Source organism: Electrophorus electricus, chromosome 24 (assembly GCF_041902795.1).
Source record: "Electrophorus electricus isolate QZ-2024a chromosome 24, ASM4190279v1, whole genome shotgun sequence".
NCBI lineage: Eukaryota > Metazoa > Chordata > Actinopteri > Gymnotiformes > Gymnotidae > Electrophorus > Electrophorus electricus.
The window spans coordinates 8,842,643-8,862,767 of record NC_137520.1 but is presented as its reverse complement, the minus strand read 5'-3'; the positions used below and the strand labels follow the sequence as shown (position 1 = coordinate 8,862,767).

Sequence of the window (20,125 nt, the reverse complement as noted above, 5' to 3'; positions counted from 1 at the left end):
GTTTGCCATTTTGTAGAACTTATAGTATTAGACTATTTCAAGGGAATAGTGATTATTTGATTGTGCACAAAGTTAAAGAAAAACCGAGAAAAAAGTAAGGCATTACTGATTATTAATTACTTGATTAAATGTTGGTTTTAAGAGAGGAACTGTTGCCACTCCCAACAGTATGTATAAAATATGTATAAAAATGTATTAGTCTGTCATGGACAATGAGTGTGCAAACTTGTAAAAGCTTGGTTTTTGTTATATTTTATATAAATGAATCAAGAGGTTCTGAGTGCTTATGTAGTGCCCTTTTCTGTTCAAACCACAGGGCCACAAACTGAGTTGGTCCAGAAAAAAACTGATTTTGATTTTCCTGAAACATTTCCATATTCAGATATGCCCTGTAGAATGTGAATTCAAATTTGAATAGATTTTAACATACTTGGTTTTATTTAAATCAAACTTTTGGAAGTCATTTTGGCACCTTTATTCCGGAGAGGAAAAATAGCAAGCAAAGGATAGATATTCCTATTGTTCTGTTTTATAATAATGAAAGAATGTTATCTGCCTTTTTTAACTTGTTTACCCAATATGTACAGTATGCCATGTATGATTTCAGCAAAGTGTGAATGCATGATAGCCATGTTTGAAACTAGAGCCTACATCTTAGTTAAGAGCTCTGCGTCTGCTGACTCAAAAACCCAACACAACTATATGGCAATTAAATTCTCCTTTGTTTGCCATCAGGCTGAGGAAATTTACTGTCATAAAATGAAGAATGTTTAAATAATACAAAAGGTGCTGCCATTTGAAACCACTCATCAGAGGAGAAATTCTGCTAAAGTGACAGAGAACATGAAATGTCTTAAACTACATGACAGGATTGGATGTAGCCCTACTCTGTGAGACTCGAGGAATTTTCCTGAAAACCTGCCCACTCTATAGCCTGTTGGACAAAGGAAACATGTTCTCTGGCTCCATTTGATATATAGCACACGATTTTATTAGCATATTTAGCTTTGTGACGTACAGCTTGGGAGGAAAAAAAAACAACAAAAAAAACCAAACAAAAAAACAATGTCATGTCTGAAGACATTTTACCTCAGCAGTAACATCCCACTGGAGAAAGCATCATTTCAAATCCTTGGTTTTCATTAATCAAAGTGATATGTTAGCAGCCGCCCATGCTGTTTCGCATTAAACAAACAGAAAGAGATTTTTTTGTCCTTTTTTAATCGTTCATTTTCTTCACATATATATTTGTCAACACTTTTCTAAAGAATTAAAATATTTAGCCACATGTACTGGGAAAATTATCCACTGTTATATCGAACACAATAAATATAAAAAAGAATAATTATTTAATATAATTTATGGGGTATTAAAGAGGGAAATGGGCTGCCAGTAAGTCATATAATTACATAAATAGTAGTCATTTACCTGAGGTTTTTAGTCTGTCGTTGTAATTTAATACTTGACATCGGCCCAGTGAAGGGCATGTAAATGGCTTTTAATCACAAAGGAACAGCCTGCCATGTACTGGCAGGTAGTTGGGACAGAGGATCGTTTTACTATGAGCCTTCATTTTGTCTTTCTGCTGTCAGCAGTTTGAGAGGGATAAAGGTCGTCTCGAGGCAAGGACAGGAATCTCCTAGATAAGCACTGTTGAAGTTAATGTGAACCATATTCAGACAGTCCCATTTCCCCTTAATAAACAAGGAATCCAATTAAATTAAGCGAATGGATGGGAACAGGAACAGGCCAAACAGAAACAACTGCCTTCAATCAAACAAAACCATGAGAAAACAAGGGTGAAAAAAGTGAATTTCAAAAATCTGTACATGTAAACATCACACTTCCACTGAGTCCAAAATGAAGAGGAAAGAGAGAGTGTTTCCCAATGGTATAAGGTACATATCTAACGCAGAGCTGAATTCAGTAGCTTCTGATACAGTAAAGCAGGAAAAACAAACCAAGTTAAAACAAAGGGCTCTGAAGCACCGCTGAATTCTGTAGGACAGACTACGGAGGGACACCGGATGTTTTCACTGTAGCTATACAACATTGTGGTAGAAAAATAAAAAATGTCATTTTTTTTCTCCTTACATTTTTGCTGAGCTATACATCTGGCCAAAACAGACCATTTTTAAGTGTGTGTAGTTTAGCAGCTACCGTAACCAGAGTCACACCTGAATACACAGTCTGAACCAAAAGAAAATAATGTGTGTGCGTGTGTGTGTGTGTGTGTGTGTGTGTGAGCGGACACTGTACATGACAAGACATTGTTCCTTTAAGAGGTCACTTGACAAGAAGACAGCCCGCACTGCGATAAGATCTGGCGGTGTGTGGTAATTTTCCAGTTATTACAAACACACCCTTGCGTCCCTGACTGCCCACTCTGACGAGTCCATCACTACCTTTACATATGCACAGGTTAGGGTCTTTTTGCATGTATACCCACAATGGACGTCTAGAACTTAAATAAATGGTATGAGTACTAATGACAAAATGTTTAGCTTCTCAAAGGCAAAGTGCATATACTTTCCCTCTCAAACAAAGCATCGCAGGAATTACTGGATAGAATATGAACAATAGGAGTTATAATGGTGGCGCTCTAGTATTATTTACAAGGAGATTAACATGGCATAATTACCATGTAGTAACCATGTAGTTTGAAAAAACACTTTGTTGGCAATATATCACTAATGCTAAAGTAAATGCACTTTGCTTTTGTAGGGTTTTACGTTACTAAAGCCTTTATCAGAAATATCAAAAACAGTCCCCCCCAACTCCCCCAGTTGTAGCTCAAAATTTGTACATATATATTTATTGGGTGTAGGATTGTAGTGATGTTGAGGGTGGTGGTGGTGTTGTTTGAAACTCTCTAGTTTCAGTGATTCCTGATTAGGGCGTTGAGCTGTAAAGGTGACTTAAGCAGGCTGTCCTTTATATATACCTGTAGCGGTTGGTGACTTTGGTCCGGTTGACTGCTTCACATACTGACATCCTTCCTTGGAATGTATAGGCATACAGGATAACTTCACTTGTGATGTTGGTGTTGTACAAAATAGTTCTGAAAAGACCACTCGTAATACAAAAAGAATTAAAAAATAATAACTGTAATAGTGATAATTATAATAAAAATATAAATCAGATAAAAAGGTGTTGACAGTGGGCCACCAGGAGTCCTCCGCAGGTAGTGAGAAGGGCCAGACATGTGAAACGTCAGAGAGATGCTCCGATTATGGCTAAAATACCCCACACTCTCCCATACGCACTGTAAACAATAGCTGCACACGGAGAACACAGAGAAGGGGAACCAAATGGAGAATTAATTACACCTTTTCCAAGATTGTCGTCTGCCTTGTTTTACAGTTTGTATCCGTAAAGTGGCTGTCCGTAAGGGAGCTGGAGAGAGCCGTCCCCAGAGGAGCAAAGAAGGGGTTCAAAAGTTTTCAGCAAGAGCTTACCCCCCCCCCCCCCCTTTAAGAATCTCACAACCTCAAATAACGCATATAACGTCAGCAGTTCCTTGCCTATATTACAAATGCTTAACTGTCGATCTCAGACTTCATGCGAGCGTAGCAGAGCTCAGTGGCATGTGAGGTTAGTGTACAGCAGCGGTTGTGAGACGGTGTGACAAGCAGCAGAAGGCCTCCCTCCATCGCTCGGAGCCAGAGCAGGGAGAGAACAAAGGCTGGGTGGAGGGCAAGACCTGGCCCCTCACGCCTGCCCTTCGTCTGTCAACCTCTACTGCTGACGGGACAAGTACCGAGAGGGGATTTCGGCGGGGAGGAGCAAAAATGATTGACAAATGGTCCGTTGTGGGAAGTATTCTTACAAAATACTAGCAATGGTGCCATTGGAACACAAAGCACCATGTCCTTTCATTTGAGAAGAAGCCAGTGAACAATTAAAGACGGTAAATGACAATACTGTTGTTGTTTCTCGAGTGCTAGTCTTTTTTTTTCTTCGAAAGTGAATGATTTAAACGGTGCCTTCGTGAAATGTTAGCATGTGATGGTGAAAAGAAAGCGAGATGTCAAGATTAGAGCGAGAGGGATAGAGCCGCTAGAGTGAGAACGGGACTTAAAGCAAACCCAGCAGCCATAATCAGAGAGCACAGTGAGGAGAGGACTGGTCATTTTGCATATTTCTTCATCCTTGTTACTGTCACTACCAACAATGTTTCTGTTCAGCCAGTAATTCACCGAGAGAGCTCAAATGTGCAGACCTAACAAGACCACACAGAAAAGGACAATACACGCTTCATGTCGTTGTCTGGATTCACCGTAGGGGGTTAAAACTGCACACAATTGGATGTGCTGTGACAACACCACCGTGTTGTCTCACCCTCAGAAAACAAGGCAAAACAAACCTCACTCAACTATATACAATATGTATAGAGTGACAATTCAGTGGCTAAACACATACTGCATTTCGGCAATGAGGAAGACCTCAGTATAGAGATGCACAGTGCGTGGTGTATGGCTAGTGAAGTGTTAACTTCAGTATAGATGCTGTACATAGTCAAGTGAAGATTTATTTTGTGTTTCACTGCCTTTAGAACGTCACTGTCCTTGACTACCACCAGGGGGTGCTATTTCTACTCCTGCACCTACACACACTTTCCTTCAAGACAGACAGCGCACTGACATTCCGAAAGACTCCCCTTAGCAGTAAGCCGCTGCTTGGGTGAAGCGCCGTGATGCCCCGCGTTCAGTCCTGGTAGCCTCACCGCATCTGTCTCTCTCCATCAAGACCAGGAATGCTTCTGATTATCTTTTGCATTGCGATACTCTTCCTCGTCCCTCACTGGCAGTGCGAGCCTCGAGCATGGACACGGAGCTCCACGGTATCGTGGCCAGCACTGCCTCAGTGTGCAAAGAGGAGCAAGTTACAGTGACACTAGTCGGTCAGCCCCCCCGCGCAGGCCTGCCTCGCTAACTACAACCGCTCGCAAGCTCGGTTCTCTCCCTCCAAAGATTCAGTTCTCCAGAGGCTGCGCGGGTGGCATGGGAGCACCCCCCCTCCCCTCCAGGATGTGCGTGCACAGGTGAGTGGAAAGCTCCTGTGCTGTTAGATAGGGAAGTGGATCCCTACTGATCTGTGGAGCCACGCACACACTGAAGCACTTGAACGTGATGATAAACCAAAAGGTAGAAAATGTGAGCGCAAAAAGCAAACACAGCCCTCAGAGATAAACAGACGTGACCAACGAGATGCAAAATCGGCGAGAAACCGGGATGGCAGTATTTTTTCTCTCAGTACACATCCGTTGTCCAGTTCGGGTTCTTGATTTTTTTCTTTCTTTTTTTTTTTGCGTTTTCGTTGGTTGTTTTTTTTGTTTTTTTTTCATCTTGAGGTGCTCTGGTTGTGTAGGAGGCTTGAGGTTTCAGGTCTGTGGCGTAAAGTCCAAGTCCTTAGCAGCAGAGAGGATTAATGGCCTTTAAGAAGAGACAACAGATAAAACGACTAACAGATCCTCCCTCCATCCCTCTCTATCCCTCCCTCCACTGCTGAGCGCAGAAGAGAGGAGATGGGTGGAGGAGAAGTTGAGACAGAAGGGCATTAAAAACAAGAAAGACTGAAAGGGTGACCCGTAGGACGGAAGTGGAGAGTTGGCGTCCAAAGATGAAATGCCTTGAGAAGGGCTACGGCAAGTGAGGAGGCCCAAAAAAGACCTATCATCATGAAAGCAGAGATCTTTACCTCATCTAAACACTTCATTATGTCTAATCCTTCAGTTCCAGTTTAATTCCAGTGTATTTCTGTAATTAATACTTTCAGATGGATTTGAATATGTACATCACATTAAAGAAGCAAAAACAAAACAAAAACTTTCAATTAAATAAGTACAGAAACAAACAACTCTCACTCCCTGTGTGCACTGCCCCTTTCAGGTCTTGGAGAGGCAGTGGACACATAAGGTAGTGGAGAAGGAGTGCTTCTACTCCCCCAGACACGAGATCGAGGGCTGGGACACAGAGGGGCGGGTGACACAGGCTGAGGTATTTCCAGGTGAGCAACACCTGTATTCATATGCATAAGTTACACAATTTTCTCCCCACAGCAAAAAAGTCGTTAGGGAGGAGAGGTCAGAGCGAGTGGGGAAAAAAGTGCTTCAGAACACAGAGCATTTATTTACAGCGAATGCAAAGGTCTATTTTGTTTCGTTTCATTCCGTTTTCCCTTTTTCGGGGTTATTCCTTAGCCTCGACGCGACAGTGTCTTCGTTTAGTTAATGCTAAACCGGGTTACAGGCGTAGCATAGCGCATCCGTTTAGGTAGGTTAAGAACAAAGGAAAACCAGCCGACGGCTCTCAAAAGCAGGGAAAGGAAAGAATAGGTGATTAAAGAAAGTGTTTTAGTTAGTAAGCCCAGGGGTGCATGGGAGGGTGGAGAAGTGCACGGTTCACAGGGCGAGCGAGAGCGTGGACAGGGACAGCACAGCTGGACGGTGCAGAGGGACAGGGTGCAGAGAGACAGGGTGCTCGCTGCCTCTCAGGTGCACCTCAGCCCCTCCCTGACTTTCTCTGCTCTCCTATCCTTCTCTTCTCTACGCTTTTCTGGCTTCCGTTCTTCCCAGCAAGGCTATCTGAAAGTGACAGGGCGACGGCGGGCCGATCAATATCTTTCTCCTGATATCTCCCGATGTCTCTCCCGAGGTCCACAGGCCTCTGAGGACGAGGAAGATGAGTGACGACGACTTTAGGGGTGACAGGGTTAACAAATAAGGACATTGGCTGATTGGGTGAGAGAGGCAGAAAGATAAAGGGAGAGAGACAGAGAGAGAAAGAGAGAGAGACGGAATGAGAGGAGAGGGAGAGTGTGCAGTTCAGTTCTGTTGTAGTATGAGGTTCTCCAGCTCGTCTGCTGAGCGGAGCAGGAAGGCCGCCGACTCGCGGTACCCGGCGATCAGCTGACGCACGGCCGCCACTTCTGTATGGCTAAGCTGAGCCGAGGCCCCTCCTCCTCCTCCTCCTCCGCTCCGCCCAAGACTACTGGTGCTTGACGTCGAGGAGTTTGAAGTCAGAGACTTCATACTGAGATCGGTAGGCCCTGATGAAAGAGCATGAAAGACAAAAGAGAGTTTTAGTCTTAAAGGTCTGCGCTATGTCTCTAGGTAAAGCTTTAAGGTGGGGCTGGCTCACCATTGCTCTGGGCGGTGTTGGTAGTGAGGGGGATAGGGTGCTGAACACCACCCCCCAGGCCACTGTACGCGCGGTAGGTGTAGCTGAGCCCGCCGTTGATGTACAACTGATCCTGGGAGTAGGCTGACGCGGCCAGAGGGTACGCGGAGGGGGGCAGGGGTACAGGCTCACGTGACGCTGCCTTGTCCAGGGCGATCTGATCCTCCTAAGACAGAGACACTTCCTTCAGACACATTCATTCGCCTAGGAATCTCTGCCACCAACAAAGGATTTTACATTTAAAATCTATTTTAGGACCGTTATTTTTGTCAGTTATTTTGAGTTATGGGTTATGTCGAGTTTTTCCACGTTTTTCAGATATTATGGCAACTGTTCTCCCGTGCAGTGAACTGATCAAATGAGAGGTGAGACCATCCAGGCTCAGTCACAACCAAGATGTTTAAGCTATAATGACAAGCAACCGCGCAAGCCCCACAACTTCTAGAATCTCTCAGCTAGCTCAGGGACTCCCAGTCGCAGCACGGGAGAGCTTGTGCTGCACATTTTTGTGTTTTCTCTAATTAAGCTCATGAGCTCATTACACTGTCTTTCGTAATCCGGGTCAAATGAGTTGGAGCAAAGAAAACAACAATGGACAGAGCATGTGGTCTCCGGGGGCTGGCATTAGGAATCAGTGAATTAGCCCCACCGAGGCACCATGCTGTGACATCTCAATAGGCTCCTCAAAGGGCCCCACACAAACCCGCCCACCCACGCGCGGTTACTGACGTGTGTTTGGTAAACGTCCATGCGCATCCTCTTGGCAGCGTTCCGCGTTTCGCTCTCGCAGGCGGCCGCCAGAATGTTCTCCGCCATGGCTGAGGTCAGGTGGGGCGGCGTGGGCCGAGTCTAAGACAACACACCGAGATTGGCTGAGAACATACATGACCAGCTCACGACAGCCTCAGAACGCTGCTCAGACAACGTAACACTTAACTCCATCTGATTAACACTGTCGGCAAAGTTCTAAAAGACAGGATTTTTTTTTACTTTCATTGTTTGAAAAGCTTAAAAAAAAAAAAAGTAGCTAAGTAACAACATGACAGATAGTATACCAGCCACAAGGGGGCAGTATAAGGTAGCGAGAAGCAGGCAGATGACAGGACATTAACCACAGGCAACAGGACCACCAAAACGAGCCATAGTCCATACCTCCATGCCATTTTTCTTCATCCGGCGGCAGGATTTGAGGTAGGTGCGTATGCGTTTGCGTGCGCGCTCCTGGAACTCTGGGAACTGACGGCTGCACGACTCGATGATGGCCTGGATCTTCTCTTTCGGCTGCTTGGAGATGGGGACCATGCGGTCCAGGTTCTCATCAACAAACAGGCGCACAAACATCTAATGGAGAGATGCAAGGAAGATCTAACTGAGGCTGCACAGGACATAGCGAGCCACATCACACGTCGCTGCATGACGACGGGTGCGGTGAATGTCGACGTGTGAACTGGAGGTTATGGAGTTTATGGAGTTATGTTGTGCTTTACACACATTAAAGGCCTTCAGCCTCTCGGGATCCACTCCCTCTGTGTCATTGATCTTGTCACTGTCGTCGTGGTCGTCATGATCGTCGTCGTCGTCGTCGGCAGCCTGAGAACGACTGACCGTTAGGTCCTCTGCACACATCTCCATTTTTATGGAGTCATAGGTCCCTGCACCATATTGAGGAGACTACACACACACACACACACACACACACAATAGCAATAAAGTGAGACTCCCTTCTGTTTGTGCTTGCAGAGAAATTTGAAGGTCTTTTCAGGTGAGCAGAGCAACAAGAATGGATGAGATACTAATGAAACCTACGCACAAGCCAATGTCTGCTGTGCTCCATGTCAGGGCTTGTTCAGAGCCATGCATCTACAGTTCTGTTTGTGTGTGTGTGTGTGTGTGTGCGCGTGTGTGTGTGAGAGAGAGACAAAGAGCACTTTTAGACACCATCAAGTCTCTCAACATCAAATTCCTTCCCGTTATCCCTGTCAGTCCTTTCTTACATTTTTTCTCTTTCTGTCTCATTCAATAAACACAGTTTCATCACTGAGTAGCCAGACTGAAAATACATGTTCACTCTTTTCATGTTCAATATTGTAAGTCTAGCATGCACTCAACCGTAAAAAAGGGTGAAGTTCATGGAAGGACGCGTGTGCGCGTGTGTGTGCGCGCATGCATGTGCATGCGTGTGTGTGTGTGTGTGTGTGTGTGTGTGTGTGCACGTGAGGATGTGTATGGGCACCTTGTTAGCGTACTCCCTGATGTCTCGTTCGAGGCGGAGCTCTGAGGCCAGCGGGGCTCTGGGGTACTTCCTGCGCAGCTCCTCCGAGTGCTCCGGGTTAAAGGTGCCTAGCATGGTGGAGGCTGTGGGCGGCGCCTGGCCCTGTCGCTCTCTCAGGTGCATCGGCTGCCGCTCCTCTGAGGATGAGGAGGAGGTTGTGCTGAAGTCTAGTGGCACGCCTGTCCCGTTCCCGTTTACCTGACTGTACGGCCCCGTCCCCGGTCCAGTCCCTGCACTGTCACTTATAGCAACCACGCCCATAGACGGCGGAGTCATGCTGTGGGCTCCGTTGCCACTCCCACTTTCCGAGGATGAGTCATCTGTTAAAAAGAAAAAAAGGAACACATTTTAGACACTCTCTCTCTCTCTCACACACACACACACACTCCTAAACCCACACCGCTCTGACACATTTGCTTTGACTGCCTTTAAACATTTCTGTCAATTTACTCTGCAGTCATAGCAACATAAGCCCATTTTAACAGGTAGAAGCAGCAGTAGAAAAATCCCAGAGAGATGTAGAATGGCACAAAAGTTGCTGAATAGAAAACAATGCACGAGAATTGTGAAACAGGAGGGAGTCAAGGTTTTGGAAGCAGACAATGCCACCATGCTTCCTACAGAGGGCACTGCGGAGCAGTGACTCACCACTGTCATTCCATCTGTATACAATAGACCTATTAAATGTGTGTGTGTGTGTGTGTTTGTGTGTGTGTGTGGTAAAGAACGAGTGTGCACATACATGTTTGGTATAGGGCGTTGTGCGGTATGACTGTACAATTTGCATTTGTTTAATTTGTTTGGTTTAATGCGTTGAGTTCGAAACACAGCCATTAGTCTAGGACAGACTGCTCATTACAGTAGCGCCCAGCCCACCCTGCCTCCACACAGCAAATATAGCCCTGGCACGTCCAACACCAACGGAATCTCGCACGATACACATCCCCATCGCCATGCTACCACGGCGACAAACACAATGTGTGAAGAAAAGTGAGGTTGAAAGGTAAGAGCAAGCCTTGGGGTCAGGAGAGGGAAATCAAAGATGAAGGGGGGACGAGAAAGAGAGGCAGGTCAGAGCGGGGAGTGAAGGTCAAAGGGAGGGAGTGCGAGCGTGCGAGGCAGAGGAGGAAGAGGAGTGGGGGATGAGGAGAGCAGCACCATTGGACATGGAGGCAACAGAAGAGAGGTGCAAGGGATGAGGGATAAGCAGATTAGACAGATGAAAAGCGCAAGAATGGCAGGAAGGAAGGAAGGAGAAAATGCTGACCAAGGAGAAGAACCCGGGGTGGAAGAGTAAAGGAGGGGGAGAGGGCAGAAGAACCCAGGGTGGGGCAGAAGAGGGGCAGGAGGAGGTGTCTAGAGAGACGGTCTCCTGGTAAGCATGGCAGAGGCAGGCATCTATTTATTAGAGTATAAAGAGCATTCATGTGAAAAGCAGAAGGCCAGCCAAATGCCTCCCAGCTCCGCCCCAAACCCCCTCCGGTTTTATTACGCAACACGCGCGCGCGCGCACACACACAAAAACATGCATGTATGCACACACACGCAAATGCACAATAAATACAACCTCAGGCTCGTTCTTTCACTCTCTCTCCGATTTGAGGGTGTGTCTTTACAAAACGTTTTTAAAGGCTGCTGTGACAGTCCACCATTTCAATGTATGTAAAGCGTGTGCGTCGTTCCACATCTTCACTGCCGGAACTGGCTGTGTGTCACAGTGGCTATGAGGTGTTGAATACATTGTTTACCTCATATCCCCCCCCCCCATCTATCTATCTAACAAAGGGGCACGTCTGTCCGCCTTTGAAGTGCAGATCTGCCAGTTAAACCGCTGCTGTTTTTCTTTCAGTGATGCATTCTGGCTAATTTGGTGTATGCTGACAGATCTTTTGGCATTACAGGGTGTGTGTGTGTGTGTGTGTGTGTGTGTGTGTGTGTGTGTGTAAAATATTTGTGCGTGCGTGTGTGTGTGAGATGTGTGTAAAAAGTATCCAAAACAAGTCATGGAACAGGAGAACGGCTTAACAGGAGATTTCATAATTGATCTTGAGATGATATTCAAGAGTGACCACACAACTATATCCATTTTATCCACACAATCTCATTCTTTTTGCACTCCCTTACTTACACAAACACGCTGCTTAAGATACCAGGAAGATAACAATGTAGACACTGTATTACATGCTTTCTCCTCAAGCCAAGTAACTTTTATTATATATATATATATATATATATATATATATATATATATATATATATATATATATATATATATACACACACACACACACACACACACACACACACACATACACACACACACACACACACATATATATACACACACACCAAGAAACAACAAACAAGAAAGTTGTTAAGCTTCCTTGACGTGCTTCCAGACTGTAGCACATTTCTAATCCACAAAAAAAGCAGACACAGCTACATTCTTAAGGTCCTATTTTGCATATCAAATGAGAAATAAAGACTCTGTGTGGCAGCAGTAATATGATTAGCCCATGCTCGTGTCACTCAAATGCCAGGTGTCCAGAGCAGGGCTTCAGAGAGTCAAAGTTCTCGTCACGCCCTCTTGGAAGAGTTGAGGCAGTGTTTCAGAGGGCTAGCATCTCCTCGTCTTTGTTCCGCCTCTAACATCACTAATCACTGGATCCAGGAGGCAGAGCTCCCAAGTGATTGTGCTGGATGCGACAAGTTCATTATTCCAGTCTGTCATTCAAAGCAGAGTAATTACTCTGCGATCAGCTGACAATAATTTTCACTAGAAATGCATATATCCAACACACACACACACACACACACACACACACATATACATACACATACACACACACACACACACACACACACACACACACACACACACACACACACACACACACACCTCACTGGGTAATTTCCATGCAAATGGCCAATGCAGATGTTATTTTGGCCGGCAGACCATTCTCAGCACAGCACGAACACTGACATGGTGATGACATACAGGATTCCCACTCGAAGCCAAATGTCAAATTCCCTGATTTTCACTGAATAAAAAGCTGAATTTCCACAAAATATAATGAACAGAAAAAGTCTGCCTTTGTTAAATGGGCCCAAAAAAATAAATGGATCATAACGTCCACTCACACTACGGGAAACAGGGAAAACAACAACAACAACAACAACAACAACAACAACAAAAAAAACATTTTGATAAATGCCAACTCAAATTTAAAGATGCTACAAAGAAAATTCCCTGATTAGATTTTCCATGTCCGGAACAGACATTTTAAGTTTCCCTGGCCTTGGGAACCCCGGACATAGTTATGTGTGATGGTTTGGTACAACCATTTTATTATACACATCATATATATCTGAAGAACATACAGAGAGTACTGTAGTAAAATGATATAGAGGTAGTCAAATTATTTTGCATGCACAATTGTTTAATGAACTCTGTCAGAAATATCCTGTTTCTCTGGAAACCTTGATGTAAAAACTTCACTGCAACTTTGACTGTTAAAAACTTAATTGTCACTGGTGGGTTGAGAGTGCCATACAGTCCTGTGGTCCGCTGGTGGATGGACCGCAGAAAACAAACTGTGCATGCTTCTATGGCAACACACTGGCAATATTCTGTACCTGTAAAGTGTTTGAAGTTCATTAAAGGATCTGTATGTGACTGCGCACGCATGTTCGTTTCTAATAATCAATTGTTGATGATAGGTAAATGTCTCTAGCAAACTGAATGTTAAAAGTATAGTTCTGTTCACTATTTACTTTTTTAAAGCACACGTTAAGAAAGTGCTCATCCATGCCAAGGGGACACGCTTGCTCAACATCTTTAGTCATCCAGCAACATAGGCAACATCAGGGAATATTCAAATAAAATGAGATAAAATGCTGCTTAACTTTGAAATAAACACCAGCTGCCGCGATGAACCAGGCTAGCACGGCACGCACAGTCGGACAGCTACAGGACAGGGAGGCATTCTGAGGGCACCAAATCTCCAAAACCAAAACTAGACACCACCTCCAAGCCATCAAACTCTGAAAGGCTTGCTAGAAGAAAGCCTCTGATCAAATCATAAACATTACCGACAGACTGAAGCGCTGGAACTTAGGTGGTCAGAGGAGATGAATATACAGCTGAGTTTGGATGGAAATGGTGGGGCTGTGGTTACATTTTTTTTTTTTTTTCCCACCATACATGGACTGATAAGGGACCATTTTTTGTCCCAACCTTGTTACATGGCTTCATCGACTCAAATACCAAGGGTTTTTTAATCTAAAGCCTATTTGCCTCTGCCAGGAAACCAAGGCTGGATCTGTGGTTGGATCTTCGAGCAGGACAATTACCCAAAGCATCCCTCTAAATCCATACAAAAATCATTCGCTGACATGAGAATCCAGCTGTCCCGGAGCCCGGTGGAATCTTCCAGGGCGAGCATGAGGAACGAGGGAGGATCTGGAGACAGTCTGCATGGAGAATTGGTTTCTCTAGCTTTTCCAGCATGCTAAAAAGAGAGACAGTGCTGTTTTCTTAGCAAGCAGATGCACAAAGTGCTAAATGCTGGCTGCTAATAATTGTGACATGCTTTTGTTAATTTACGTGAAATTTTTTTTCCTGAAAAGACAGATAATCTTATGTTTTCAGTGTGAAATCATGCTATATGATGTCTAAGACATCTTTTCATAGCTTTTTTTTTTTGGCTAATCTTTAAGAGTGTCGTATAGGAGTGTACCGTAACTTGCTACTCTTAATTCATTTCTTTTCATGTTGTCTTCATTTTAAGTCCTTCATTTTTTCTAGTCTCCTTTCCTGCTGAGTTTGGCTGGAAAGGCACTAGAGGAGTGAGCTCTTTGTGTTTGCTATATTGTGCGCATGTGTATGTAGGCCGTTAATGTGCATGTACCAAATTCCTCCTACACAGTGCAGTAATTGGCAGATTTGTAACTCATGCGGATGACCTCCAATTAGCCAGCTCCTCAAACGGGACTGGACCAATCCGGTCACTCACTGAGTGCTGCCGCCGCATCACCGCATCTGAAAGGAGCGGCGACACGGCCACGCGTGTTCCAGCACCCACCCAATCTCTCTCTCTCTCTCTCTCTCTCTCTCTCTCTCCCTCTCTCTCTACCCTCATATCTTTACTCCTCTCCCAGAAAGCAGTTCCTCTTGCCCTCCCCCCACTCTATGCTTCCCCCTCATTTGTCTGCACAATAGGGACCCACCCCATCTTCTCTCCTGCACCCCTTCTTCCCTGGTTCGCCTTCTAAAAAAGAAGCAGAACTCCCTTCTCCCCTATACTAGTGTTCATGGGGGGTGGGGGGTTGTTGGGGAGAGGGAGAGAGATCTATAGCTGATGGTGCGGTCTGTCAGCTCTGAATGTCACTGTGTTTCATGGAGCAGTTTAGTGTGGTGGGGACAGCATGGAACCAGAGCGTGTGTGTTTAAGAGAGAGGGTCTTAGAGGCACACACACACACACACACACACACACACACACACACACACAGCCCAAGAGACAAATACCCATACAGGCACACGGCACACAACACGCGCGCACATGTAGTTCGATTGAGCGTAGGAGGATGTCAGGTTGTGGGGCTGGTCCGTCCACAGACACTCAATCAATGCATTACCCATGATTCCGTGAGGGGGGGACTGTCACAACAGAACGCTGCATCAGCCACCAACTGCATAGTGAACACAGACACATCCCACACATGCATACACCCATACTTACACACACACAAGCGTGTGCACGCACGCGCGCACACACACCTCCAATGAGATAATGCAAACTTTATGTCTCGAACTAAGCACAAATAGTCCTCCTGTAAGGAGGTTTTTATCAGCATCAAAGTAAATCACAATGTGCCTATTAAAGTGTCTATCTCTCCCTTATTCTAATTAGGTCAAATAAATATGCCGTTTTTTCCAATGCCATTTGGTATAACAATACTTTAATTTAATAATTAACTATATATCAAATGCTACTCGGTCTAAACACTTTTAATCACTATGATTTAATCTGGAACAGCAATTGTGTATGATACAGTAGGTGGTATAAATCAATGATTTCATTGTAGTCGGGTCGGAGTACATTGATTTAAACTAACAGTGCGGATTAAAGCTGGACATTAATTAGGAGAATTGTTTTTTTAATGTAGCAAAGGGACAATAAATTAAAGTTCACTTTGCCATGTACACAAAATAGCCTACAGCTTGTCAGTCTGTGTGTGTGTGTGTGTGTGTGTGCACGTGCGTCACCACTCAACAAGTTCAATTCAAAATCAGACCAGTTAAGGCATGAAACCATGAGAGATGCGCGTGTACACACACACACACACACACACACACACACACACACACACACACACACACACGCGCGCCCACGTGCACACACACACACACAAACTTCACAGACCTTAAAGAGATTTTGCAGCAATTCAAAAGATACATAGACATAGGTGTATACATATATAGTACATTAGTGTACACTCCCACAGCGTAGATGCACATGAGTTCAGTAAACATATATTTTTACTCCTACATGCATCAGCAAAGACAGATGACATGTTTACTGAACTGCTACAGTATACACAGGAGCGCTGAATGCACACACACTCTGAAGCCACATGAACAGTGATGCACGCGCGCGCACACACTGTCTGCGGGGGTCTTGTGACTTTAACAGAGTGGAAAAAAAGTCATATGATTTTGCCTGTGAAACGAAGAAGTAAAATTTCATTCCCCCTCTCAGTCCTGCACAGGACACAAATGCACACACTTAGCACAAACACACCCCAACTCCGTATGTCTCATGTATGTTATGCTAAACTCACTGCACTGCGAAGACTCACGAGGAGAGCGATCCGGTCCCACTGGGACGGAACCCTACCGGCGCCTGTGCCCCGCCACCCCTCCGCCGCTGGCTCAGCGCAACCAAACGATCAGCGGAGAAACAAGTGGGCGAGGGGACCTGAGGGGGTGGGACGGCAGCAGTGTGGTGGGTGGGGCCTTTAAGCTAAAGCAGCTCTGCTGCACGCTGCAGCCAAGCAGCCTGCTCACCGTGCCATCGCCGGCCCTATTACACTCACATTATTAGGCACCTAGAGCGCTCACAGCCAATCGATGAGGGTGGGTGGATGTGTGTGTGTGTGTGTGTGTGTGTGTGTGTGTGTGAGAGAGGAAGGTGCTGATGAGATGGGCCATGGGTGGACTTGGGGATTGTGTGCAAGGGAAGGTGTGTGTGTGTGTGTGTGTGAGACAGAGAGAGAGGGGGTTAGTGTTGGCCCTGTCGTTTTTCATTTGCAGCTCCGGTAGGTTCTGACAGCTTGAGGGTTTCCCCCCCCCCAGCCTCAGCGGAGCTGACCTGAGTGTGAGCAGTAACAGATGCTAATTCCTTCACTCCCACTTACCCGGCTGCCCCACAGGGAGCGTGTGTGTGTGGGTGCGCGTGCGCGCACGTGTGTCTCAAGCTCCCCTCTGCGGGATTACTATGGATTATCCTGCTAAGACGCAGCACGAGCTGCTCCCCACGCCTGGATGGGGCCTGGCATCGCTATAGCAACAAGCCATCCCCTACCACTGCCCCCTAAAGCTGTGGTAGTAGCAACTGTCCCCTTCAACGGCCAGGAGGGCAGAGGGAGATGGATCGGGAGGGACCGGATGGAACGGAGAGGATTTGAGAGGGCGTTAGACTCACCTGAGGATGCTGAAAAAAACGGAGCGAGAGGGGGAGAGGCAGACAGAGGCGGACGCAGGGCTGAAGTGACAGAAGGGGAAATGGAGAAGGGAGGTGCAGAAGCCGTTGGGGTGAAGAAAAGGACAGAGTGATGAGGAGAAGAGAGAAAGAGTACCCCTGCTGAAGAGGTCTTTAGGCCCCTGACACCTGAACAAGAAGGGTTACATATACAAACACACACACACACACACAAGCATGCGCAACCACCCACACACACACACGACATATTTGAAACATCGCTTTACTTCCTCTCCACTCACACATGGGCAAATGTAAAGCAATGCAAATGAGAGAGAGAGAGAGAGAGATGGTAATCAGGCGGACGGATAATAGTTCTGACTGAAACCCAGGCCGAACACGGAGGTGATCAGAGAGGGGATTATTTGGACCCCCTTCATATTAAACATGGAACAGTCAGTTCTTCATTCTGTTCCTCCAGCTGCAGCATGTGCTTTTAAAGAATGACCCTCAAAAAATCCCTGAAAACTGGTGCAGAAACACACATACACACACACACAGCCGAGCACATGCACACACATACTTTTAATAAAAAGTATGTGTGTGTGTGTGTGAGTGAGAGAGAGAGCTTCCTGACCTCCATCCTCCCCTTTAACTCATTTCCATTTACATGTGAGTGTGTGTGAGAAATATATATATATATATATATATATAAATTTAATTAAATAAACACACACACACACACACACACACACAGCCGAGCACACACACACACACATACTTTTAATAAAAATTAAAAACACACCTTTGCAATTTAATGCCAATTTAATTACAATAAATAAAATATAAATATTTTAAATTTTTATTTACAAAATAAATATTTCCCATACAATGAAACAATACCAAGTCCTGATGTGGTGAAGAGGACAGAAAGAAAAGTGCAAGTGTGTAGGAGTAATGCAGACAGAGATGTTTGTACTTGTGTAGATGTGTGTGTGCGCGCGTGCATGTATTTATATCTTACTTCTGAATAGATATGACTGTATTTCAGGGGTACAAAAGACCCTTTCACGCTGCACGCAGGGAAGAGTCCGGCCCAGTCCAGAAAGACGAGGGAGGGGAGGAGGGGAGGAGGGGACAGTGTGACGATACACACTCTCCTGTACCATCCTTCATTTCTTCTGCACAGCACATATGCATATGCAACACAGAACGAGCACACACATGTCTGCAAGATGACAAAACAGACAATGGTTCGTTCCTAAACTGAGAAAGGGAGCTTTCCTTCTGTAGTCATAAATTAAAGCATTTTGACTGAATTGCACTGCCTTGTCTCTCAGAATGCAAATCTCTCTGCCTCAGCTCACTTTCCCCCTCTCCAACACACAAGTGAAACCTTCCCACATGCACATGCACGAACAACCTTGAATTTTGCACCCTTCTGATGCATGGAAATGGCCTGGGGATTTTTCAAGTAAAAACACGAGGAGCAGACGTCAATATCGTTCTCCCTCTCTAATCATACAAGTATTCTTTATAGCTCTATACTTAGGCACAATGCATATAAGGCTTTGCTATTCAATTCATTCTCGCTCGCACAGTCGTTCTGAAAGCCCTGCCACCACCTATTAACGCACGCGGGTACACAAGCGGAGGAGCGCGGCTGCCGGAGCGCCCGCGCTCACCTGTGATCACCTCAGCCTCCAGCCTGTCAGGAGCAGCCGGAGTGTGGTACAGCCGGCGCAAACGGCACAGGCAGCGATCTTCCTCTGTGCGTGTGAAGCGCAGGCCTGCTGCCTGGCACGGGGCCAGAAGAGCCGCTCCTCCCAGTGACGGGGAGGGCGGAGAGTGCTGGGCCGCGTACAGAGCGGGAGGGAGGCGGAGAGGGTTGGGGATGGGCACCGGTGGAGCGCTCTCCTGAACGGGAGCGAGGGGGGGGGGGGGGGGGGGTGACGCGCGCACGTGCGGAGGCAGTCCCGCAGTGGGAAGAGGGAGGCGTGGGGGAGAGAGAGAGAGGACGACATGGAGGGTGTGGACAAAGGGCATCTGTGGAGCACGGGTGGGTGTGGGCGAGCAGTAAAACCATAACCACGGGGGCTCAGAGGAACAAGACAGAGGGGTGGGCAGGCGCAGAGCACGGCCCTGCTCCGACGGCAGCGACCGTAAAGCACAAGTGTCTTAAAGCAGAGCAAATATCTTAAAGCAGAAGTGTCCCCTGGTGTGTAGGAGGCTTGACAACACGCCGTCACCTCTTTTGACTGATTTGCCGAGCGCCGGCCAAGGGCTGACGCACTAAGGCAGCCGCGGCGGACGGAAGGGCACGCGTGCTCGTTCTCTCGCACTCGCGCAGTCGCCTTGAGTCGCCTCGCTCTATACACCCGTGCACTCCCGCTTAATTCCAGGTTTAAAAACTTCAATGCATTTGTACAGCATCGTTTTCAGCATATATTGTAATGACTCTACCCTACACTTGAACCTCAAGGTCAGCTCGATACACAGAAGTGTACACACGCACACGTCACAGGGCACATATCTGTTTAGTAAAGCATCCTTGAATGTTTTGGTAAAGAAGCCAGACCTCACCAATTGCTTTGTATACTTGCCTGGTTGTAATTGAATTGCACAGAACAAAGGCGACCGTGAATTCCGAGTATTCGTTATGACAGGCAGTCCCATGCTTCTCCCTGAACATATAACTCTGCCTTATATGCCCTACGTGCTATGGCAGAACAGAGTACGGTGAGCGAGAGAGTGAAAGAGAGAGATGCTAGAGTGACAACACAGATGCTTTCACACCGAGTGGAAGCTTGAAAAGAACTGTTGCAGTGAAGAAATGCCACACACACACACACACCCACACACACACACACACACACACACCCAAGTAACTGGCAAAATACAAGGAGCCCCTGCCACCTATTACCGATCATCATGGATTCAGTCTGCTCCTCTGGTACCCTGTACTGA

At 46.1% G+C, this 20,125-nt stretch overlaps 1 protein-coding gene across 3 annotated transcripts in view; it reads right to left on the bottom strand.

The window, feature by feature from the left end:
* Positions 1-964: 964 nt before the first annotated feature.
* nol4lb (nucleolar protein 4-like b) overlaps positions 965-20,125 on the bottom strand; it is a 64,505-nt gene continuing 45,344 nt past the window's right edge. For all 3 annotated transcript variants that reach the window (XM_027006980.3, XM_027006982.3, XM_081706961.1), the window contains 6 exons: positions 9,415-9,773; positions 8,673-8,852; positions 8,334-8,522; positions 7,911-8,030; positions 7,143-7,347; positions 965-7,050 (listed from right to left, as the gene is read on the bottom strand). In XM_027006980.3, the coding sequence (XP_026862781.2) occupies positions 6,827-7,050; positions 7,143-7,347; positions 7,911-8,030; positions 8,334-8,522; positions 8,673-8,852; positions 9,415-9,773 (1,277 nt within the window). In that variant the 3' untranslated portion in view covers positions 965-6,826. The remainder of the gene's footprint in view (positions 7,051-7,142; positions 7,348-7,910; positions 8,031-8,333; positions 8,523-8,672; positions 8,853-9,414; positions 9,774-20,125) is intronic.